Source organism: Carassius auratus, chromosome 45 (assembly GCF_003368295.1).
Source record: "Carassius auratus strain Wakin chromosome 45, ASM336829v1, whole genome shotgun sequence".
NCBI classification, from domain to species: domain Eukaryota; kingdom Metazoa; phylum Chordata; class Actinopteri; order Cypriniformes; family Cyprinidae; genus Carassius; species Carassius auratus.
This window is the reverse complement of record NC_039287.1, coordinates 10,409,084-10,432,031: the sequence shown is the minus strand read 5'-3', so window position 1 is coordinate 10,432,031 and position 22,948 is coordinate 10,409,084. Positions and strand designations below refer to the sequence as shown.

The window sequence follows — 22,948 nt, the reverse complement described above, 5'->3', positions numbered from 1 at the left end:
ATTGGCTAGTAAATTTTTCAGTTTACTCGCCAGACACACATATATATGTTTCCCATCAGCTTATCTTTGTAAAATGGCACAGCTTCTTAAATCTTAGCTTCTTAATCAGTCAAACAAGCATCATATTATGGTATTAAGCAATATTTTATTACAGAACTTTAGTGATTAGAACTAAATCTTGATAACCATGTATGAATGCCTATTTGTCATTTTAACTGAACTTAAGGCTGGTGGCGATGCTTAAGATATTGTTGGGTTCATGAATATTAATCACGTTGTCTGCGTTCGGTCAAACTGATTTGCTGAAATCAAAACAGGGATGGTAATAGATCAGCGCCAGCCAATGAAATTGCCATTTGTGCATTAGCTCCGCCCACTACCGGAGAAACCGGCTTCTGCTTGTTCTAAAAAGCTAAATAATTCTAAATGAACTCCATTATTTTGACAGGAAAATACAACAAAGAATATAGTTTACATGTGACGCATTCAGCGTGGTAAGACTCTCGCTCTCTCTCTGTGCATATGTAAGAAACAGCGCTATCAGCAAAGCAATGGCGAGTCATGCGCCTTCACACAGAGTTTACAGAGCGTCAAATACAGGTGTGCTGTGCGTCCATTGAGATGAACTGAAAAGTACAGATCGCTTGATGGAGAGCGAAACTCTGAAGCCCTCAGTCAGTATAAATAGTATGATAGTCTTGGCTTGAACACACACACTGGCGAGTAAAATCTAAGAATTTATCAGCCAATGGCTAACGATAGACATCATTTAGTCACATATTGTAAAATGTAGTCGCATATGTGAGTGATTTACTCGCAATGTAGAGGGTTGGTGCATTAACTCTTATGTCATTCCAAACGTGAATGCTGAAAATTTAAATAATCTTTTCATTGCACTTTGTCATACAGCGAGAAACTGTTTTTATGCTACTGCCATAAGTGAGTCATGCAGGTTTGAAGCAACACGCCGGTTAGTAATGATGACAGAATTTTCATTTCTTGTCAAGCTGTTCCTTTAAGAGTTTGCTTACACTTTGAAGCTGTTTCATGTCTCCAGATTAGACAAACAATTAGCTTTTATCAGGGAAATATAATGTATTTCATTTTTTTTTTTTTTTTTTTTTTTTTTTTTTAATCACTGATTTGTTTCTGAGGTTCCATTTACAGTAGAGTGTATATATGTGTTCCCTCAGTGTGTATCAGCTCTGGTTCAGCCGCTCGGTGTGTGTGCAGAATACCTCAACTCCAGCCTGGTGCAGGTGAGGGTCTCCACAGATCATCTTTGTTACACGGAACCCTGGAATACTTGATTCTGATTGGTCAGAAGTTCTGGAGACAAGTCAGGAGAAAATGACTCATAACGCGTATATGCGTGAATCGACTCCAGAGGGTTAATTAGGCTGACAAGTTTATTTAAATCATCTTTTTATTTATCTAGGTAAATAAATCAAATTTTTTTTTTTTAGGTTCATTTTAGTTAGATATTCAAGACACCAATTTGAAATCTGAAAAAGCAGATAGATTACAAAACAGACCGATGGATTACATTTTTTTCATATCATAAAATTATTTTAGTTTAAATCAGCATTTCATGTCTGTTTATCTACTTATGTGGAAGGTAGCATGTTAACATCCTCTCCACTCTGGGCTCTTGATCGCCCTCTTGCTCCAATAGTTACATTATTCCATACTTTTGTAGAACCTTAGATATCTTCTATGTATAATCAGATTTACCTGGTGTGAATGACATAGCTTTAAAGAATACATTTGGATCAACATGCTTTTGAACTGAGGTTACAAGAGAAATTTAGAAATATCAAGGACGCTCTGCAAAGTGACCTTTAGCTTGAAGTGGTTGGTTTTGTTGTATTTTGTAGCCCATGTTGGACCCAGTCATCCATAAGATGATAACATATGTGCAGAACCTGGAGGAGAAAGACCTGAAAGACAAGGTGAGGGCCCAGCATGCATTTCTTCTTTCATCTTGGTTTTGTAGTGTGAGAGTTTAGTGTAACAAACCTGTTTCAGACATTTTTGTCAGTCAAAGTTTTTTATTTTTTATTTTTACCCTCATTAATGAAAGTGCATTTTGTTTTCATTAAGGGATTTTTTTTTCTTCAGAGAGAGAAAAAAATGTACATATTCCTCAGTGTGAAAATGATTTGTGGTTTTCATATGTTGAAGTACAGTACCATGCTTTAAATTATCGAAAATCATCCTATTTAAAATTTCTGTAATGTTTGAGAGACTTTGGCTCACCCTTGTATGTCTCTTTCTCTCTAAAGCGTTTGGTGAGTATTCCAGAGCTCTTGTCGGCCATTAAGCTCCTCTGCATGCGTTTCCAGCGGGAGCTGGTGAACGTCGTGGATGACCTTCGGCTGGACATCCTTCTCCGAATGCTCAAGACACCCCACTTCAGTGCCAAAATGAACTCCCTCAAAGAGGTTCAAATTCCTTTCCACATATTAGTTCTCTGGAGCTTAAAGTTCACGCCTGAGTTCTTTCTTCAAGTTGACGCTCTCTTTGTGTTGTGATAGGTCACGAAACTCATTGAGGAAAGCACAGTTTCCAAGACTGTGAAGAACGCCATCGACACAGATCGACTCCTGGACTGGCTGGTAGAAAACTCAGTTCTGTCAATAGCTTTGGAAGGTAAGACAGTCCCTAAATCAGTTCAACATATGAACATTCGGTTTCATATCAAATTCATACTGGACATGCTAATCATCTACTTCAACATCGGTTTACCGTGCAGGCCATACTTGGGAAATAATACAGAAAACAGAGATTTTATTTTTTGAGATCAAATTCGGTTATTGTCCGTAACTAAAAAAACCACATAAAAAATGTTGTTACTTGAAATGTTAACTAGATAGATAGAATAGACACGACTACTATAGACTAATTTGGAGTAGACGTCACAGTTACGTCACTTGCAGCTGCGTACTCAGTAAACAAGTAAAGGGAAACGGGCAAAGTCCATGGAATAAGAGAAAAAAATTATATTGATGTGCTTTGGATGTCAGAATTGGAATGCAATTAATTTTTATAAAGTACTACCGTCTAAAAAGCCATTTGAAGCTAAACGCAAACGTTCCAATGGACATACTATAGATGAAACCTGCTATTACTACCCTACCTTTAAAGCATAAATTTGATTTGAACAATAGGTCTATATAATATTCATATAGGGGATATATTGTATTAGCCCTACAGTTAAAGCATATAATACTATTTAAACCTATACAATTTTAAAATACATTTACCAATTTTATCTTACAATTCAAGACTTTTTTTCTTGCAAATGAAATTTATATCTCCTAGTTTGGACTTTATAACTTGATTCAACTCAATTGCGAGTTTGTCAAATCTGAGGAAAAAAAGCCAGAAGTGTGGGATTATTAACTAAAAAAAGAAGAATGACGGGTTGATTTTTCTTACTAGAATTGTGAGATATAATCTAAAAAAAAAAAAAAAAACGCCTTTTGAAATATAAGCTCAAAATTAAATGTTTTTATTATTTTCATTTTCTGCCACCAGATAGGCTCCGCCCACACACAAAAAAAGTAATCACTGTTTGAAAACACTGAAATTGGTCTATAATGGCATATCAATTATACTTAAAGAACACTAAAGAACTGATTAAAATTGTGGACATAATTTAGCCTTAAAACAGTGCACATAAGCATTTAATGCAGCCGACGATAAAACAACAGCATGTATTTAGAATCAATGTTACTTTTTGGACAAATGATTTTCATCAAACTTTTTTCACTGATGAAAACGAGATAACTAAATAAAAACCAGTTTTGAATGAAAAAGCAATGATAAATCTATTGGTATTTTCCAGACTGGAAACTGAAGGCTGTATATAAATGTGTCTGGAGTATGTGGACGCTCACACTTTCACACTGAGCGAATCATCTATGTGTTAAAGTGTTCAGAAGCCAGAATCTCACACTGTTGCTTTGTGCTTGAAGCCTTTTCACCTCACCCACTCATTTGTGTCATCTCTTTATTCAGTTGTCTCTATTGGACACCGCCTCCTTTCTCTCTTTGTTCTGTTTGCATTTATCTTGACACTTTCTCTTTCCCCCTTCACTTTCTCTTTTGCTCCTCTCTTTCACTTTAATGCCTTTCTATGGTTTAACTTTCTCTTTGCTCTCTTCCTTTCACTTTCTTTTTGTTTTACTTTCATTTTTTGAGCCTTTCTCTTTCACTTGTGCTCTGTTTCTTTCTCTGATTTTTATTAATGGCCTTTGTTCTCTTTTTTTTTTTGAGAGAAACGATCTGTTTTTTAAACTGCATAATGAAAGTATGATGTTATTTGGTGTATTTAATGTTCATAAGGATTTATTATTGTTACTTTTTAATGCTTTTGTGTGTGTGTGTGTGGGGGGGGGGGTTATTATAAGGTTGCTGAGAGTAAAAAACAAACGGGTTTATAAAAGTATTCAATTCTATGAATACTATTTATAAATTAGTGTCTGTAAAATTTTGGTAAACATGGTGGTAAGAGATTAAATTTCTGTGTGTGTGTGTGTGTGTGTGTGTGTGTGTGCTGTAGGAAACATTGACCAGGCCCAGTACTGTGACAGAATAAAGGGAATCATTGAGCTGTTGGGCAGTAAGCTCTCATTGGATGAACTCTCCAAAATATGGAAAATACAGGTGAGCTGTGTTTTCAAATCAGTACTCCCTCAAATGCATTTCTGAGACCGTGTCTGAGAAATGTACTGCACAGAAGGCTCTCAAACGTCTTGAGACATTTGAATAAGAACTACATTAATAGACAGCATTTCAATTGGCATCCTTCCACATGGCCATTGATTTTTAAGAATGGAAATGAAGCTGTGAACAATCTTGAGATTAATTCTCCAGACAAGGACTACATCCTATAAAAGTACAAGGATTTTGAGTTCAAAGCAACACCAACCTGATTTTAGCAACAACAATAAATTCCCAAAAATTTGGAAGCCCATTGAGTTTGTGCGTTATTGATTTTTTTTTTTTTTTTTTTTGTTTTAAGATCACTTATTTATTTTAGTGATCTCAGCTGATAATATTAAAAGTTATCAAAACAAATCCAGTTTTTTTTTACGAAAAATAGCAGTAATGCAATAACTGGTATGGTTAGTATGATGGCGTTTTAGTGCTGGGATTATGACATTAAAATCTTAATATTTTGAGAATAAAGTCGAAATTACGAGAATAAAATCGGAATACGTTAAAGTAAAAATATTATGAGAATAAATTTGAAATGTTTCCGGAATAAAGTCGAAATGTTGTGAGAATAATTATTAAATTTTAAATATTTTGAGAGTATATTTTGGCCTTTTGCACATGCAAATGACACAGACTGGGAGCACCAGGAGATATTCCAAAATCTCAGTTTTCAAAATGTGTCAGTTTTATAGCGAAATACAAACAATGTATGTTAAGTTAAAAAGTTGTTCTTGTTCAGTCTTTTAATAAATATCATATTCTTGATATGAAGATGTTTCACGAGTCCTTAAAACGGACTCTTCCTCATCCCAGTAAGATGATGCGGCCGGTTGCATGCAACAAAATTCAAATCAATCCCAGTGACCTGCACCTTCTTCCGGTGCTCTTAGTCCGGGACATGTGCTTGCGCAGTAAAGGCCTACTCTCAAAATAACTTTCATTTCTAAGATTTAAATTATTTAAACATTTCGACTTTATACTCTTAATATTTTGACTTTATTCTCGAAACATTTCAACTTTATTCTTGTAATATTTTTACTTTATTCTCGTAATAATTTTACTTTATTCTCGTAGTGTTATGACTTTATTCTCAAAAACTTTCGACTTTATTCTCATAATATTTTGACTTTATTCTCATAGTATTATGGCATTATTCTTGAAACATTCTGACTTTATTCTCGAAACATTTCGACCTTATTTTTCATAATATTTCAAATTTATTCTCGTAGTATTTCGAATTTATTCTCGTAGTATTACGACTTTATTCTCGTAGTATTACGACTTTATTCTCGTAATAGTTTGACTTTATTCTAATGGTATTACTACTTTATTCTCATAATATTTCGACTTTATTCTCAAAATATTATGACTTTATTCTATGAATGAAATGATATAAAATTTTATATATATACTAAAATGTTTCTAATTATAAAATGGCATAAACAATTACGTTTCTCTATTATATTTATACATGTGACGAATGATGTTTTGTGTGCAGGCTGGTCAGTCCTCGACTGTGATTGAGAACATCCACACCATCATCGCCGCTGCTGCCGTCAAGTTCAACTTTGACCAACTCAGCCACCTCTTCGTCCTCATACAGAAGGTCTTGTCCACCATCCATCAGACTCTTTCATCTTCATGAGCTATTTTTCTGACTGTGCCTTGTGTGTTTTCAGAGCTGGGAGGTTGAGAGTGATCGTGTGAGACAGAAGCTTCTGAGTCTGATTGGACGGATCGGCAGAGAGGCCCGCTCTGAGGCGACCACAGGAAAGGTATTTGCCGTCACACTCAAACTATATATGCATTTCTGTAACTCAAAGTTGGACTTTGATCCTGTCTAGCTGCTAATAAGCTACAGTGCTGAAATGTGACAGCCAGTGATTCACTTAGAATTGTTAAACCTGGTGAAAGTTTGAACTGTAATGATTATTTTTATTATTATTGTTTACTGAAATAATTGGATGGCTGTCAAATATTCATTGTCAAATAACTCGACAAATTATTGCAATTAACTATTTAACAATAAGTGGTCATTATGTTATATTAAATAATAAAATGCATGAGGAATATAAATCTAAAATGTATTGTTAAACAATACTGCACAGGGTATAAATACATGATTACATAAATAAATATAATTTAGAATATAAAAATACTTCACAATGTTTAAATGTTTGACTCTCACTTTTTTTTGAAACCCAAACCACCTAATTATTAAATTAGAAAATGTTAAAACACGGAGTAATTATATAATAATATTGTTGTTGTTATTGAAGGTGGTCTGTATAAACTTAATTAAGGTTATTTTCTATATTTGACAGCAGACTGATGTGCTATTTATCAATTGATATGCTAACAACAATATGCTTTTTTTCTCCATAAATTATTTTAATCAGTAATAATTTAAATTGTAATAATATTGCACAAAATATTGCAGTTTTTACTGTATTTTTAATCAAATAACTGCAGCCTTGTGATTGTGGCGTGTGATTCAGGTGTTGGAGGTGTTGTGGGAGTTGGCGCATCTCCCCACCCTTCCTACCACTCTAGTACAGCAGGCCCTGGAAGAACATCTCACCATCCTCAGCGACGCATACGCTGTCAAAGAAACCATCAAGAGGAACTACATCATCAAATGCATCGAAGATATCAAGAAGGTGAGCTCATATGTGACCCTGGACCACAGGGTGTCTTAAGTGTCAATTTTTCGAAATTGAGATTAATTCATCACATGAAATCTGAATAAATAAGATTTCCATTGATGTATGGTTTGTTAGGATCATACAATATTTGGCGGAGATAAAACTATTTGAAAATCTGGAATCTGAGGGTGCAAAACATTTCTAAATACTGAGAAAATCACCTTTAAAGTTGTCCAAATGTAGTTCTATGCAATGCATATTACTAGGTTTTTATATATTTACAGTAGGAAATTTACAAAATATCTTCATGGTACATATCTTTCTCTTTACTCAATATCCTAATGATTTTTGGCATGAAAGAAAAACGATAATTTTGACCCATACCATGTTTTTTTGGATCTTTCCCAAAATATGCCCCAGCGACTTAAGACTGGTTTTGTAGTCCAGGGTCACATATCATAATTCCCATAATTCCACAAACTCCAAAGACTATTGCACTCTTCACCTATAGTTTATGAACAGATTTAGATCAATAACTAACATGAATATGTTTCTTTTCTTATGATGACACTATTATTTGATGTTCTGTCATCATGGAAAGTCACTGTCTGGCTTGCTTCTGGTGGTCTGAATTGGAGTGAGGGTCCCTCACTCTCACACACATCTCCTGTGCTACTCCATCTGATTTGTGCTCCTTCCTGAAGATCCATATTCAGAAGATTAAGGACCATAAACACAAAATATACATACATACTCACACGGCTTTTCTTTCAGGCTAGAGTCTGTGCAGTGGGCTATTTTAAGAGCTGATCTGGGAGTATAAAGGTGTTGTTCTGTCTCTGGCTCTAGATGTATATTTTTAGCAGTCTAGTTTCAGCTTGCCTCATCTCTCACATACACACACACACACACACACACACACAGAGACACACACACACACACAGACATCCACTTCGCTCAGTCTTTGCACTTCAGCTGCATCTGGTGTGATTTGGGTGCAGCATCTGCCGCATAAACTTATTGTGGCGCTCACTGAATACAATTCAAGTTTATGTCTTTAGATGCAAATACAGGAGGATTCAAAGTCTCGTAGCGAGACACAGGTCTCTTTTCTTACTGGCTCCTGGGGCAAGAAGAAACCGAGCTTATTGGCTAAAGTAAGAGAAGACCCACCCCTTTAGTTTAACACTGACCAATCATAAATCAGCCTGAATCTCTCATGAACAGAATTTGATTTGCAAACTGATGATTGCCACTTGATTTACTGGGAGGGACTGATAAGATATGTGTGATTTACAAAGGGATTTTCTGAAGGTTTGATCCAATTATCAACCAATGGCTTTTTGACTATTGACTTCAGTCTGTTGTTGGACTATTTGAAACTTTTGGAAATCAAGACTCTAAACAAAACCTGGGTTGTTTGATGGGTCAATGGTGTGATGATAATTTCTTTGACCTGTTCATTAATTAAAAACAAATAAATAAACAAAAATGTCGGTCACACGTATAATAACTTGAATATTCCTCTTTCTGAATTCAAATTCATTGTGACTTTTTTGGGGGGGGGGGGGGGGGGGTTGGCATATAAAGTAAAAATGTCTGGGAGATACAACCGTCCTGATATCACAATAAAGAAAAAAAGCCTCATTAAAAGAAGACAGTCATGTGGTGCAACCAACATACAGTGAAAAAAAAAGGTTTCAAAATGAAATTATATCATAGAGAGGACCCCAGACCCTCATGACTTAAAGTCAATAATTTTATGACAAGACAAGTTTAGTTCAGATTGTAAAATGTCATGTGGTGCGACTCCTCAAAAAAACATGCATTTATAATTCAGTATTTTTTTTTTATATTTGGAACATTTGAATTGAACATTTACTTATCTTATTATTGTTATTATTATTATTATTATTATTTACTATTTTTATACTTGATGGTTATACCACATGACTTTTTTAGAGTCATTACATTGAATGAAAGTTGTGGCCATACTTCCACGTCATTGACCCAGATGGAGATTACCGTATTCCTTGAATGTGCTTGACGTCACTGTGTGTTTATAAATGTGTTTTTGTGCTTATATTGTAGTCGTCTCAGCAGACTAACCCTCAGACGGTGTGGGTGGTTCCAGCTTTGCGGCAGCTTCACGAGATCACACGGTCTTTTATCAAACAGACCTACCAGAAACAGGACAAGGTAGGTGCAGACGGCGTCCAGACGGACCATCTGGCCTGTTCATTTTTTTCCTGCAAGTGGTGCTACTTTAACTATAAGCCTAATTTTTCATGCTTTTAAATGACTTTAGATTTTACTTTGTTATGTCCTCTGTCAGAGTATAATCCAGGACTTGAAGAAGAACTTTGAGATAGTGAAGCTGATCACTGGCTCTCTGGTGTCATGTCATCGCTTGGCCGTGTCTGTCGCTGGATCCAATGGTCTTTCTGTGTCCACACTGGTTGATGGGCGGTACTCCTATCAGGAGGTGTGCTGTCACAAGTTCATTATCTCTTTGTGATATGAAAAAATTAAAGCCCAGTTGAAAATATATTTCGTAATAACAGATATTAATGTGTGAAAAAAGATGAATTCCAAATAATGTGTAACAGTGCAAATCTAAGTTTTATTAGATAAAATATCTGATTATATATTTTTTTAAACTACTATGAACCTTGGCATTATAATGATATTAAACATTTTTCCCAGTGGTTCACAAACATGTAGCAAATAAATTTTTTTTTTTTTTTTGTTGTTGTTGTAGTTGTCCACAACATATTACATGGGTTTTGTTGTTAATTTTGCCATTGTGTTATCATTAGTCTAGTCTAGTCATTTCCTCTGGTTTTAAGATGAATCAAATTGCTGTTTGACCTAGAAACAGGACAGAAATGTATTTGTAGACTACAGAAGTGACTCATGTTATGCCTCACATCTTGTAAGAATTAAAAACAGACTGGTTGTTTTTATTTATCTGATTTTGTTGTTGTTGTTTTTTCCAGTATTTGGAGGGTCACTTGAAGTTCCTTGCATTCTTCCTGCAAGAGGCCAGTCTGTACCTGGTCTGGAGTAGAGCCAAAGAGATCTGGGAATGCTTGGTGTCTGGCATGGATGTGTGCGAGCTGGATCGAGAGGTGTTGTATTGTTTTGATTGTTTTTTGCTTTGATTTGCATGCTTTATTTTCTTTTTTTTCTTTTTTTTATTTTGTTTTGGTGTTTTGTTTTTTCTTTTGCTTTGATTTGCCTGTTTTATTTTATTTTTTGCTTATTTTTTATTTTGTTTTGGTGTTTTGTTTGTTTTTTTGCTTTGTTTTGCCTGTTTTATTTTATTTTTTGCTTATTTTTTATTTTGTTTTGGTGTTTTGTTTGTTTGTTTCAGTTTTAATCATGCTGTTTAATCATGGTGCTTGAAAAGAAAAGCATTAGTTTAAAAACTAAATTGCATTGTGTTGTTTATTATGTTAACTAACTTGTCAAATATTGTACGTTGAATGACTTTTCAGTCCTGGGGTGTAGAAATTGGTGTTGCAAATATTAAAAAATGATGAAATTTAGCAAATGTGACAAACTATGTAGTAGTTTTGATGGTGTTCAACTCTCTGTTCTAGATGTGTTTCGAATGGTTCACTAAGGGACAGCATGATCTAGAGAGTGATGTTCAGCAGCAGCTCTTTAAAGAGAAGATTCTCAAGCTGGAGCCTTATGAGATCACTATGAACGGTAAAATAACTCTCAACCACAGAGTTCGCTCACTGCTTCCACAGTATTTCCACATTATAACACCCTGAGGTGTTGCATGTCTTCTGTACATCTGCAGGAAACCACAGCGCTTACTGTGCTAAATTTACTCTCGCAGAAAGAAATGGCCTCATTAGCAGCATGCGGTGAAGTTGGATGAGTGTGTGAGTCATTTTGTGGTTTTTCATCAATGTTTTACAGGGTTTAACCTCTTCAAGACCTTCTTTGAGAATGTGAACCTCAGTGACCACCGTCTCAAACGGCAGGGAACACAACTGGTATGAGATTCCAGCTTTCCCTCAGTGAAATTGGTGGGGAAATCCCATCATGACAGGTGAAAAAATCTGATTGTCTGTCTCAGTGCGTGGAGCGATTGGATCTGGCCGGGATGGACTTCATCTGGAGGATCGCGATGGAATCTCCAGACGAGGACATCGCTAATGAAGCCATACAGCTCATCATTACCTACAGCTACATTAACCTCAACCCCAAAATGAAGAAGGTCAGCATTAAAAGTATTGTGTTTTTTGTGTGAGACTTGTCGTTCCAGTTTCTCTGTTAATTAACATTTTCTTTGTCGCTTTGTCTATTTTTTGCAGGACTCGGTATCTCTACATAAGAAATTCATAGCTGACTGCTATAAGAGATTGGAGGTGAGTGTTACAGGGTGAAATGACACTTTTTTTTTTTTTTTTTGTGATGATGATTGTGATAAAGCTCATCTCTGCATCACACACAGGCTGCTAGCTCTGCGTTGGGCGGCCCGACCCTCACACACGCTGTTACCCGAGCAACCAAGATGCTGACAGCCACTGCTATGCCAACGGTCGCCACATCAGTGCAGTCTCCATCCAGGTATGAGGACCGGTTTTGAGGCTAGTTGAGCAGCTTTCAGATCAGTTGATGAAGCCGGCTGATGATGTTGGCTGCATGTCTTAAAATAAGTAAAGCACTTCTATACTACTTTTATTAAGCTTACAAAATTAGGCAGAACTAGCAGAAAAGTACCAAAGCTTGAGCAAAAGTTCTGTTCCCGTCTGTACATTAATGAACTTGTATCACTACTGGGTTTTGCTTTTTGTTTTGATTTTGTCTTGTTTTTTGTTTTGTTTTGATTTGTTGTATTGTTTTTGTCTTCAGTTTTTTTTTTTTTTTTTTTTGTGTTGTGTTTTTTTTGGGGGTTTTCGTTTTTTGTGTGTGTGTTCTGTTTTTTGTTTTTGTGTTTTTTGTTTTGTTTTATTTTGAACAACTCATATCCCATACAATACCTTGTCATTTAATTGAATCAGACTTGGTGTTATGCAACATTAAAGTCTTTATTGATCTGAAGGTTGTTCAGAAAGATTTTGATGCCTAAATTTAACTCACTGTAGTTCATTATCATCTCTGTCCTCAGGTCCAGTAAACTAGTTATCATTGAGAGACTTCTGTTACTGGCAGAGCGTTATGTCATCACTATAGAGGTAAGAGCTGATACACACACACACACACACACACACAGATATTTGCTTTGCATATCTGAGCACATAACTTCATTTGGTCAAGTTCATCTTGTATTCACCCTCTTTTGACTATTGAACTAATATTCATCTTAAATGATTTACAGTTTATCTCTGTTTAAAAACGTCAGTCAGTCTCGGCGAAGAAACCAGCAAGCTGTAAAAGTCAAATGTAGCAACATCATTGAATGACAGATTCACTAATTAATTCTCCTAATGTGTCAGTGTTCGATAGCTGTCAGACTCGCAGCTGTGGAATGATGAAATCTGATCATTGGTTGACTGCCACATACACAGTCTCCCCGTTTCTCCAGCTGTTCAGTTCCATGCTGAAATCTGCCATAGATTCTGTCATGCAATTTAGTGCATTTAGGAGTAATCATGCCAGAACACAGCCAAAGGGATCCGATACGCTGTTGATTCCTGTGTGTATTCAGAAAGACATTTTCATACCTTTTCCCTCCAACAGAGACTAATTGGTCGGTTACTGACAGACATTTGGTGCAGGAAGTACTTTTGGACTGTAGCACTTTTGTCTAATTTATGAATTTGAGTAAATCATGTAATATGAAGCTCAATAGCTTATTGCTGCCAATTATTACCCTATTCATTAAAATGCTTGTTCATGGAAAACTTATTTGAAAGGGCAGGTTTATTAATGAAAGATATGCAGGAGCTCATCTAATGTTACAGTTACATCAGGAAAGTGGTTCAATATCTTGTTAGTAAGGATTCTAGAGATTCATAAACTATTGAATTAATTTAAAATTATATATATATATAAGAATATATAGTATATATATATATTACTACAAATTAAATTGCTTTCTATTCTAATATATTTTAAAATGTAATTGATTTGTGTGATGCAAAGCTGAATTTTCAGCTTAATTTCTCCAGTCTTCAGTGACACATGATCCTTCAGAAATCACTACCTGTATTGTGTACAGTAACTGAATAACTCTTATTATATCTAAAATCTGAATTTTTATGACCGCCATTAATTAAATGATTGTATCTCCTCCACATTGTTTTGAAATGGAAAACGAGTTTCCAGGTCAAAGCAGCTCAACAGCAGGTCACATGGTACTGACTGTTGTACCTCTGGATCTGTTTCAGGACCTGTATTCTGTTCCTCGAACTATTCTACCTCATGGAGCGTCTTTCCACGGCCATCCTGTCACACTTCACATCACATACGAATCTACCAAAGACACATTCACCTTGGAGGTAACGTCACACACTTCTTGGAGACAAAACCCATTTGGTTCTGGCACTCACGACACAAGTGCACACACTTAGGACAGACTGTAAGCAGAGTTGATTTAAATGGAATTTGATAAACATTTCCCCTCATTGGAGATTGATGGTCTGTTGGGTGATTGTTCATTCTGTAGACTCAACTGACTGCCTGGTATTTGCTTTGCCTAAAACAGCCCTTATGTGTTTGTGTTCATGTGAATGTGAGCAGGGCCACAGCAACGAGACCATAGGCAGCATCAGATGGAAGATAGCCGAGCAGCTCAGCTGTCCGGTGGACAATGTGCAGATATTTGCAAATGACAGCATGGTGAGTCAAACATTAAATGTGATGTTTGCAGTCATATCTGAGCGGTGCACAGGTGCCAAACACTCCTGCAGCACACTGAGAGAATGTGGCAGCTTTTATTTCTAGTTCTAGTTAACAATGAACTTTGTTTATTTGTATTGATAATTGTTACGTGTTAGTGTTGTTTTTGTACAATTTTAGTTTTTATTCATATTTTGAATACGTTTTTATTTGTATATTTTAGTTACAATTAGTTTATTTCTAAATAGTTTTAATGTTTTTATTTCAGTTTTAGTTTTATTACAGTTAGTCATTATAGTGCTTCAACTTAAACTTATTTCAGATAGTTGCAAGGGCAAGATGTCTAATTTTCATAATTTTCCATCTAATATTTATATTTCATCAAAACAAAATAGTTTTAATAGTTAAACTTTGGTTTTAGGTATTGATAACAACGTTGAAAACTAAAATAAGATTAGGTTTAACATTGTTTATGGTTATTGTTTCTAGTGTTATTTTAGTGTTTTTATTTTAAATATAGAATTATAGTTTTTTTTTATTGATCTGAATTATCTTTGCAATTTAATTAGGTTTTGTTTAAAAAAAAATCTAAATTGTATTCATTTATTTTTATATCAGTTTGATTAGAATTAATTTAGTAATTTTAGTACTGCACTACTTCATTTAGTTGCCAGAGCAAAATTTCTCATTTTTGTTTAGTTTATGTATTTAATCCAATGTTTGTATTTTATTATCTTTATTTCTGCTAACAAAAAATGTTTTTAAATAGTTTTAGTTAACAGATTTTGGTTTACTAAACTGGCTAATAATTTGGCATTTTAAAATGATCAACATCCAGTAACTGCCTACAGAAGTCTGAACTTCAGAACTTTTTTTTTTTAATAGTTACACTATGTATAATTTTTTTTATTTAATATCTTATTAAAATGCATTATGTAATTGTGCATTGTACATAATGTACAATTTATGTAAAAAAATAAATGTTTTTGTTTTATTAAAACAATAATAAAATGCTGAATCTAAAAGGGCAGTGTTTTAACTATTTTAATGAAAGTTCATATCAAACAAGCTAACCATATTGACCTTTATTTTATACATTCATGCTAACAATCCTCTTTTTAAATTCCAGCTGACAATGAATCGTGACCAGAAGCTGTTGAATCAGCTGGGTTTCTCTGATGAGCAGAGTCTGACAGTGAAGAGCTCAGGAACAGGCACTCCATCAGGCAGTTCAGCAGACAGCTCTGCCTCGGCCAGCTCCAGCAGCAGCGGGGTCTTTAACTCGGCGTATGCTTTGGAGCAGGTACATACACACTAACTGAGCAAGTACACACTTGTGTACAGAATACATACACTACCTTTCAGAGGGTTAGGGTCTTTAAGATTTTTTAATGTTGTTGAAAGAAGTCTCTTATGCTCACCAAATCTGCATTTATTTGATCAAACATACATGAAAAACAGTAATATTTTGAAATAATAAAAAAAATGTAATATGATCCCCCAGAAAACATTCTAATATGCTGATTTGGTGCTCAAGTATATTTTTTTAGTTTTCTTATGATATTACAAAAGGATTACCACATTTGATACATTTAAAATGTAAATAAAATAGGTTTTATTCAGAAAAGAAATAAAATACAATAAAAACTTAGACCTCATCTGAAAAGTAGTGTGTCTCAAACGTACTTTTTTAACTTTGTTAACCCCATCAATACTTTATTAAACTCAAGTGTGTGATTGCAGGAGAAATCTCTTCCTGGTGTGGTCATGGCGTTGGTGTGTAATGTCTTTGAGATGCTTTATCAGCTCGCCAATTTGGAGGAACCCAGGTAAAATCCCACAACCCCTGCAAGTTATGCATTTATTTATTTAAAAGGATAGTTCACTCCAAAATTGGAATCCTGTCATTATTTATTCACCCTCATGTTATTCTAAACCTGTTTGATGTTTGTTTTTCTTTATTCTTTGAATGGTCAGTTTTTCCTTTCTGTTTGTGGACATACTGTACTTTTAGTGATTTCAGTTGACTTGTACTAAATGTGTGGTCTTCTTGTTCCTGTCCAGAATAACTTTGCGTGTCAGGAAGTTGTTGCTGCTTATCCCGACTGACCCAGAGGTGCAAGACGCCCTTGATAACTTTGTGCCAAAAGAGTCCAGCGTCTGGAGTCACCAGGTAACTGAAAGACACTCTTTGACTTGCATAAAGTGCATAAATGTGTCAGTTCAAGCTTAGAAAGCAGTTTCCACATACATAATATGAAATGAAATATGAGAATTATTTAATAGTTTAGATGAGTTTACTTTTTGGAAAATTGTAATAGTAAATAATAAGTAGGTATTAGGGCTGTGCAATTAATTGCAAAAATGGTTCGATTTTGAATTTTGGCCTCCAACGATCATGAAAATACAATAATCGAGATAAAAGATTATTGCGCCCCATTCTGCACCCTTTCATTCCGCTGCACTTTCATTCCTCCATAAAAGCCCAATTTCCCGTGCAAATCCATAAAATAATGTAACATGATATTTGCATAATGGGACACGCTTTATCAAGGTGCGTGCCTAAATGCTCAAATACATGCAAAAATGTGTCAAAATGCTGCGCTTAGTGATTTTTCATGTGTACCTTCGTCGGTCATGTAATAAATGAACGTAAAGAGTTGAGAATGAAAATATGTGTCTTACCGTAATTTGGATCTGTGCGGCATTTAAAGTAACAGCGGGCTATTTTCCTGCTGCGACTGTGTGCTTATTAATCAAACAACAAAAGACAAATTTATAAATCACACACTGCTCTTGAGTGAAGGACTTCTGTAGCTTTAAAAACCAAAAAAATAAGTTTAATTCTTACAGTTAAGACTGCTGTTTATTTTTTTTATTAGATTATTAATTTCTGTAGTAGGCTGTAAACTGCTTAAAACTTGCATAAAATAAACATTAAAGCACAGTTTGTTTCATTTGTATCTTTTTTAGTCTATGGCATTCGTCCTTTGCTTTTTTTATTACTGACAGTTTAATTATTTTCAGTCATTTTCAATAATTTTCTGGACATTTTGTTTGTTTGTTTGAAATTCAGCTGGTCTCTACAATGTAGATGTCATAGCAACCTTATTTACAGAAAATACATATTTGATATAGATCACTTTCTTTAATTAAATCACTCATATAAAAATTTGGTCATATGGTCCCCTCATAATTGTGTTAAATAATCGTGATTACAGTATTGACCCAAATAATGGTAATTATGATTTTTGTCATAATGGTAGTTAGATGAAATAGTGTCAGATGTGAACACAGGTAACAGTCATGTGACAGTGTTTTTAGTAGGGTGCACACAGAGGCCTGAGTCCTCTAGCAGACGGTAAATAAAACTCTCTCTCTCTCTCTCTCTCTCGTCAGAAAACTCTGTTTACGCTGGGGTCTGGTTCTCAGGCCTCGAAGTCTCCATCTCTGTCCAGTAAACAGCAGCACCAGCAGAGTGCAGCGTCCATCCTGGAGTCTCTGTTTCGTTCCTCTGCCCCTGGCATGTCCACATTCAGAGTGCTTTATAACCTAGAGGTACTTGAAGAATTTTTGATTCAGTAGTGTATTAAGTATATTATTTACCATAATTTTGTAAAAGTGCTACAATGGTTGCAATAATGAATTTTCAAAAAATAAAAATCTTTACTTTTTTAGGCTTTTTCTATATTCACACACTCACCACTATCTTCCTTACAGGTGCTGAGCTCCAAGTTGATGCCCACATCTGATGATGAAATGGCAAAGACCAGTGTTAAATCTTTCTGTGAGAACTTCCTCAAAGCGGGAGGTCTCAGGTAGCCATCTACTGTCTTCCCACTCTTACACTGCTCCTTATGTTGATAATTCTGCAGTCTTAATGTGGCTGTATGTTTTGATCATTAATTCTCTCAGTGGTGCTTTGTCTCTCTCTCTCTTGTCTCAGTCTGGTGGTTAACGTCATGCAGAGAGACTCCATCCCCTCTGAGGTGGACTATGAGACCAGACAAGGAGTCTACTCCATCTGCCTGCAGCTGGCCAGGTGCAGTCTCATTTATCAGTCTGGCTGTCTTCTCTTTCCGTTTCTCTATTTTGTTATTTTGTTCACATCTTTTCTTTGAATTCGGCACATCAAGTGATGGGCATAGTAGATTTAAAAAAGAAAACATTGTGTTCTTATCCAGTCTTTTTTTAACCAAATGCAAATTATAAACACTGTGTGTTTGAGAACATCCCCCTAGACCTTTTGCAATATTTTTATGGTTCCTAAGAAAAATATTATTAATGTTTCAGAATATAAAAATGATTTCAAATGATACAATTTATATGTTTCTACTACTCAAGTGCAGTACCTCCACTGACATCTAGGTGGCCAGGTAACGCGCCGCGTTAAAAACTGGCCTACCAATGAGATTGGCACTTTTGTACACGTCCCTTGAGCTCCTAAAGTTATAGTATAACATGACTTGGTTGTGCTCGAGCACAAAATGTTCTTGCTGAGCACACTTTATACCTAATGATAAAGAGGAAGTGTGTAGATCAAGAAAATGCATCGGGGCAAGATGAATGTAGAGCTGCTGGTCTCATTGGTGTCTGAACGCAAAGGGCTTTATGACAAATGTGATAGCAACTACAAAAATCTCGATAAGAGGGAGTTGTTGTGGAGAGGAATTGCAGATCAAATTAGGACGGGGTATTTCTGTTTTTCATTAAGCGCCATCGAATGTCAAGGAGTGAATTTGCACGTTCACTCGGCTCATCGCCAGCAAAAATCGATTGAATATGAACACAAAAGATGCATTGAAAAACATCAGCAATAAGCGCATGCGATAATCGCCCCCAGTGTGTACGAGGCTATAGCGAAAACTTCTAGATGAAACCTATACAAATTTTACAAAAAAATGTATAAGAGAGTGCTGTAAACTTTCTGTTACACTGAAGTCTATACGGGTTAACAGGTGTATTTTTTTATAGCTAGCTAAGCCATTTCATTTAGTTCTGAAATCTATTAGCAAAGTAGTTGCATCTAATTAAATATGCACTGCCAAACCCAGGCATGTGTGCTTGTAATTTATTGTAAGTATGAATTTATGTGAAATATTTATATGCAATATGTATTTTGTTTGTGATTTACTATTGGGTCCATTAGCTTAGCAGTGAGCTAATGTCAAAGTTGTGAGTTTAGCTTAAAGTATACTTCAGTTTTTACATGAATTTCATCATATACCGTATTTTTCGGACAATGAGTCACACTTTTTTCATAGTTTGGCTGGTCCTGCGACCTATAGTCAGGTGCGACTTATTTATAAAAATTAATTTGACATGAACCTAGAGAAATGAACCAAGAGAAAACATTTCCGTCTCTAGCCGCTAGAGGGCGCTCTGTGCTGCTCAGTGCTCCTGTAGTCTACACTGAAGACACAGAGCGCCCTCTCGCGGCTGTAGACGGTAATGTTTTCTCTTGGTTCTTGGTTCTAAATAAATGCGACTTATAGTCTGGTGTGACTTATATCTGGTTTTTTTCCTCATCATGACGTATTTTTGGACTGATGCGACTTATAGTCTGAAAAATACGGTAGTATGCGTATACTGTGCTCATGCTACCAGGTCCACAAAGTTGCAACACTGGCTGCCTGTTTTTCTTAGACAGTTTACCTGTACAAAAATAGGCAGTTATACTGCTTGATATTGCAAACTAGTATTTGTAATAATATTATTTTAACTGTAATTATTATCATGATCAAGAACACACTGGTTTGTAGTGTAAATAGTTACTGCTAGTTCTTTCTTCTAGTTATGTGTCAATAGCAGCTAATGAATGAAAAGTCTCTAGCTAACTACTTCGCTTAGCTAGCTTTGGGCTTTAGCGTTTGTTAAAGGACTTGCTCTTTGTCTCCCCCTGCAGGTTCCTGTTGGTAGGGCAGGCTATGCCTAGTATGCTGGATGAGGAGTTGAGCAAGGAAGGTCTGGACACTCTGTCCTCTCGGCCGTTTCGTAACGCCGGGCGGCAGAGCGGCCGACAGCTCTCCGTCTGCGGGACTCCAGAGAAGTCCTCCTACAGGCAGGTGTCCATGTCTGACAGATCCTCCATCAGAGTGGAAGAAATCATCCCGGCCGCCCGCGTCGCCATACAGGTGTGAGACAGCGTCCGATGCTTCACTAAACGATTTATTTCTGACCTTCTCTGACTTCTCTGGTTTGTCATTTCAGACAATGGAGGTGGGAGACTTCACTTCCACAGTGGCGTGTTTCATGAGGCTCACCTGGGCGGCAGCTGCAGGCCGCCTGGACCTGGTGGGAAGCAGCCAGCCAATCAGAGAGACGACTAACTCGCTTCTCCCGCTGGGTGTCCGTAGCAGGGTCAGCAGCACAGGTGAGACTCTGATCGGTACTGTATATCTGTCTTTTAGTTGGACTTATGCATCACTCTAAATTGTTGTGCTCGTGTGTGTGTGTTGCAGGAAGTAACTGCAGCTCGAGCAGTGAGGGAGAGGTCACCACGTTGCAGGCTGGGATATGCGTCAAACAGCTGTTTGTGTCCATCAAAGACACTATTATTGCAAGAGAAGCACTCTCTTTACTCGTCACATGCCTTCAACTACGCTGCCAACAGCTATGTAAGAAAAAAAAGAAAGAAAAAAAACCTGACACATGCTAAATAAGGTTATGCATAACACTTATGGAGTCGCTTTGTTTCCTGTTCTCTTTCAAGCTTCATTTTACTCTCTGCCTTCTGTGAATGATTTCATCATTGATATTCTGTTGGGGTCGTCCAGTGGAGAGGTCAGTGTTTCCTGACAAAATTAAACTTGTCTCTTAATAGAGTCTAGACGTCTAAACTCCTCCTCTGTTCACAGATCCGGCATGTAGCGTGTGATCAGCTGTACACTCTCAGTCAGTCAGACACATCTGCATACCCTGACCTCCAAAAACCCAACCTCTTCCTGCTGAAGGTGGTTCTGACAGCCCAACTTCCTCTCTGGTCCCCCACCAGCATCATGAGGGGCGTTAACCAAAGGTCAGACACACTAAACACACTTTATTTTTTCTCTTTTAGGAGACAAGTTAGTAATCTTAATTCTCTAAATGTATAATAAATGACAAATAACAGGCCCACAAAGTAATTAAAACACTGTGTAGACTTTAGAAAAGCTATGAAATGATGAATATCTGCTGAGCTAAAGTGATGATCGTGTTTTTAGGTTGCTTTCACAGTGCGCAGAGTATTTTGATCTGAGGTGCCAGCTACTAGATGACCTGACCAGTGAGTGTTCTGCCCTATTTTCAGAATATAAATGTCAGTTTTCACCAACAAAGTGCATCTTTGGTCTCCCATTATTTATTTTCTGATTATTCAGTCATTCCATGATTTTTATTATAATAAATATAGGCAATTGTAGTAAAAAATTATTTGTAATTATTAACCAATTTAATTACAAAACCATATTTCCCACCTTTTTTTTTTTCTTGCAGCCCTGTTTTTTTCCGTATTAAAAATAATAGTAATAACATTCATTGAAATTGTGATACTGTACATCATGTGGAGTGTTTCTACAGCATGGCATTAAAACAATCTTGAGTTTTCAACCCCCTTCACCCAAGTTATTATTAGAAAATGAATATATATATATATAGCAATAAACTTAAAAATGACATAAAAACATATATATATATATATATATATATATATATATATATATATATATATATATATATATATATATATATATATATATATATATATATAATCATTTGTTTTTATGTCATTTTTAAGTTTATTGGTAGAAAAGAACAGTGACAAACTTATATTTATGATTTCAGCCCCAGCGTTGTAAATATTGAAAATAAATGGATAAAAAGCTTGATGATTGATATTTATATGATATTGTCAATACTTTATGATCGTCAACTGAACAGTTCACTGAGCCACTTTTTCGTTCCCTCTGTATAAGTTCCAAATGTATATTTTAGGGAGTGCCACATGCTTTAGTCCTGCGGAATTTAAGAAAACTTTTGATTCCTTCAGAAAAGCTCATATGTGTCATGTTCTCAGCATCAGAAATGGAGCAGCTTCAGATCAGCCCTGCGGTCATGCTGGAGGACGAGATCAGCTGGCTTGATAATTTCGAGCCCACTTGGACCAACGAGCTGGAGACCAGCGAGGCAGACAACATCCTGCTGGCCGGACACCTGCGCCTCATTAAAACCCTGCTGTCCCTCTGCGGCAATGAGAAAGAGCAGTTCGGTCAGCCACTTTTCAGATAAATATGACCGCATGATATGCAAATGTGAAGAGCCGGATGTGGAGTAAACGGGTCTCCTTGTTAATGTTCTGCAGGTCCTTCTCTGATCCAGCAACTGTTAGATGACTTCTTGTTCAGAGCGTCACGAATCATCCTGAACAGTGACAGCTCATCTAGCACGACAGCATCTATCCACGACTTTCACCCAAAGTAAGCGGAAAAGCATACATTTAAACACATTGATACGCAAGTTGCTACAACTGCCTTTAGTAATTGTGTCTGTGTCTCAGGTGCAGTACGGTCAGCAGTCGTCTGGCGGCGTACGAGGTGCTGGTCATGTTAGCCGACAGCTCTCTTACTAATCTGCAGCTCATCACCAAAGAACTGCTGTCCATGCACCACCAATCCGACCCATCTCTCACCAAAGAGTTTGACGTGAGTCCTTATGGGCCCTATTTTAACAATCTAAATGCAAAGTGTAAAGCCGCAGGTGCACTCAGGGCGTGTCCAAATCCACGATTGCTGTTAAAA

General features: G+C 36.2%; 2 protein-coding genes across 2 annotated transcripts in view; one reads left to right on the top strand and one right to left on the bottom strand.

Annotated features, from left to right (window-relative positions):
• The window catches only part of LOC113063237 (serine/threonine-protein kinase MRCK beta-like), a 492,601-nt gene that overhangs the window by 308,116 nt on the left and 161,537 nt on the right, over positions 1-22,948 (bottom strand). The window lies entirely within an intron of this gene.
• LOC113063236 (ubiquitin carboxyl-terminal hydrolase 24-like) overlaps positions 1-22,948 on the top strand; it is a 57,114-nt gene that overhangs the window by 20,261 nt on the left and 13,905 nt on the right. The window contains exons 8-42 of the mRNA XM_026233482.1: positions 1,194-1,259; positions 1,878-1,952; positions 2,286-2,444; positions 2,538-2,652; positions 4,568-4,671; positions 6,224-6,331; positions 6,405-6,500; positions 7,224-7,385; positions 8,432-8,527; positions 9,462-9,569; positions 9,706-9,855; positions 10,370-10,501; positions 10,976-11,087; positions 11,307-11,383; positions 11,467-11,607; positions 11,705-11,758; positions 11,845-11,960; positions 12,502-12,568; positions 13,724-13,834; positions 14,076-14,174; positions 15,304-15,477; positions 15,918-16,003; positions 16,239-16,347; positions 17,574-17,732; positions 17,895-17,992; positions 18,121-18,216; positions 20,080-20,308; positions 20,385-20,547; positions 20,636-20,791; positions 20,887-20,957; positions 21,032-21,192; positions 21,377-21,438; positions 22,228-22,419; positions 22,513-22,627; positions 22,708-22,852. Coding sequence (XP_026089267.1) covers positions 1,194-1,259; positions 1,878-1,952; positions 2,286-2,444; positions 2,538-2,652; positions 4,568-4,671; positions 6,224-6,331; positions 6,405-6,500; positions 7,224-7,385; positions 8,432-8,527; positions 9,462-9,569; positions 9,706-9,855; positions 10,370-10,501; positions 10,976-11,087; positions 11,307-11,383; positions 11,467-11,607; positions 11,705-11,758; positions 11,845-11,960; positions 12,502-12,568; positions 13,724-13,834; positions 14,076-14,174; positions 15,304-15,477; positions 15,918-16,003; positions 16,239-16,347; positions 17,574-17,732; positions 17,895-17,992; positions 18,121-18,216; positions 20,080-20,308; positions 20,385-20,547; positions 20,636-20,791; positions 20,887-20,957; positions 21,032-21,192; positions 21,377-21,438; positions 22,228-22,419; positions 22,513-22,627; positions 22,708-22,852 — 4,164 coding nt within the window. The remainder of the gene's footprint in view (positions 1-1,193; positions 1,260-1,877; positions 1,953-2,285; positions 2,445-2,537; positions 2,653-4,567; positions 4,672-6,223; positions 6,332-6,404; positions 6,501-7,223; positions 7,386-8,431; positions 8,528-9,461; positions 9,570-9,705; positions 9,856-10,369; positions 10,502-10,975; positions 11,088-11,306; positions 11,384-11,466; positions 11,608-11,704; positions 11,759-11,844; positions 11,961-12,501; positions 12,569-13,723; positions 13,835-14,075; positions 14,175-15,303; positions 15,478-15,917; positions 16,004-16,238; positions 16,348-17,573; positions 17,733-17,894; positions 17,993-18,120; positions 18,217-20,079; positions 20,309-20,384; positions 20,548-20,635; positions 20,792-20,886; positions 20,958-21,031; positions 21,193-21,376; positions 21,439-22,227; positions 22,420-22,512; positions 22,628-22,707; positions 22,853-22,948) is intronic.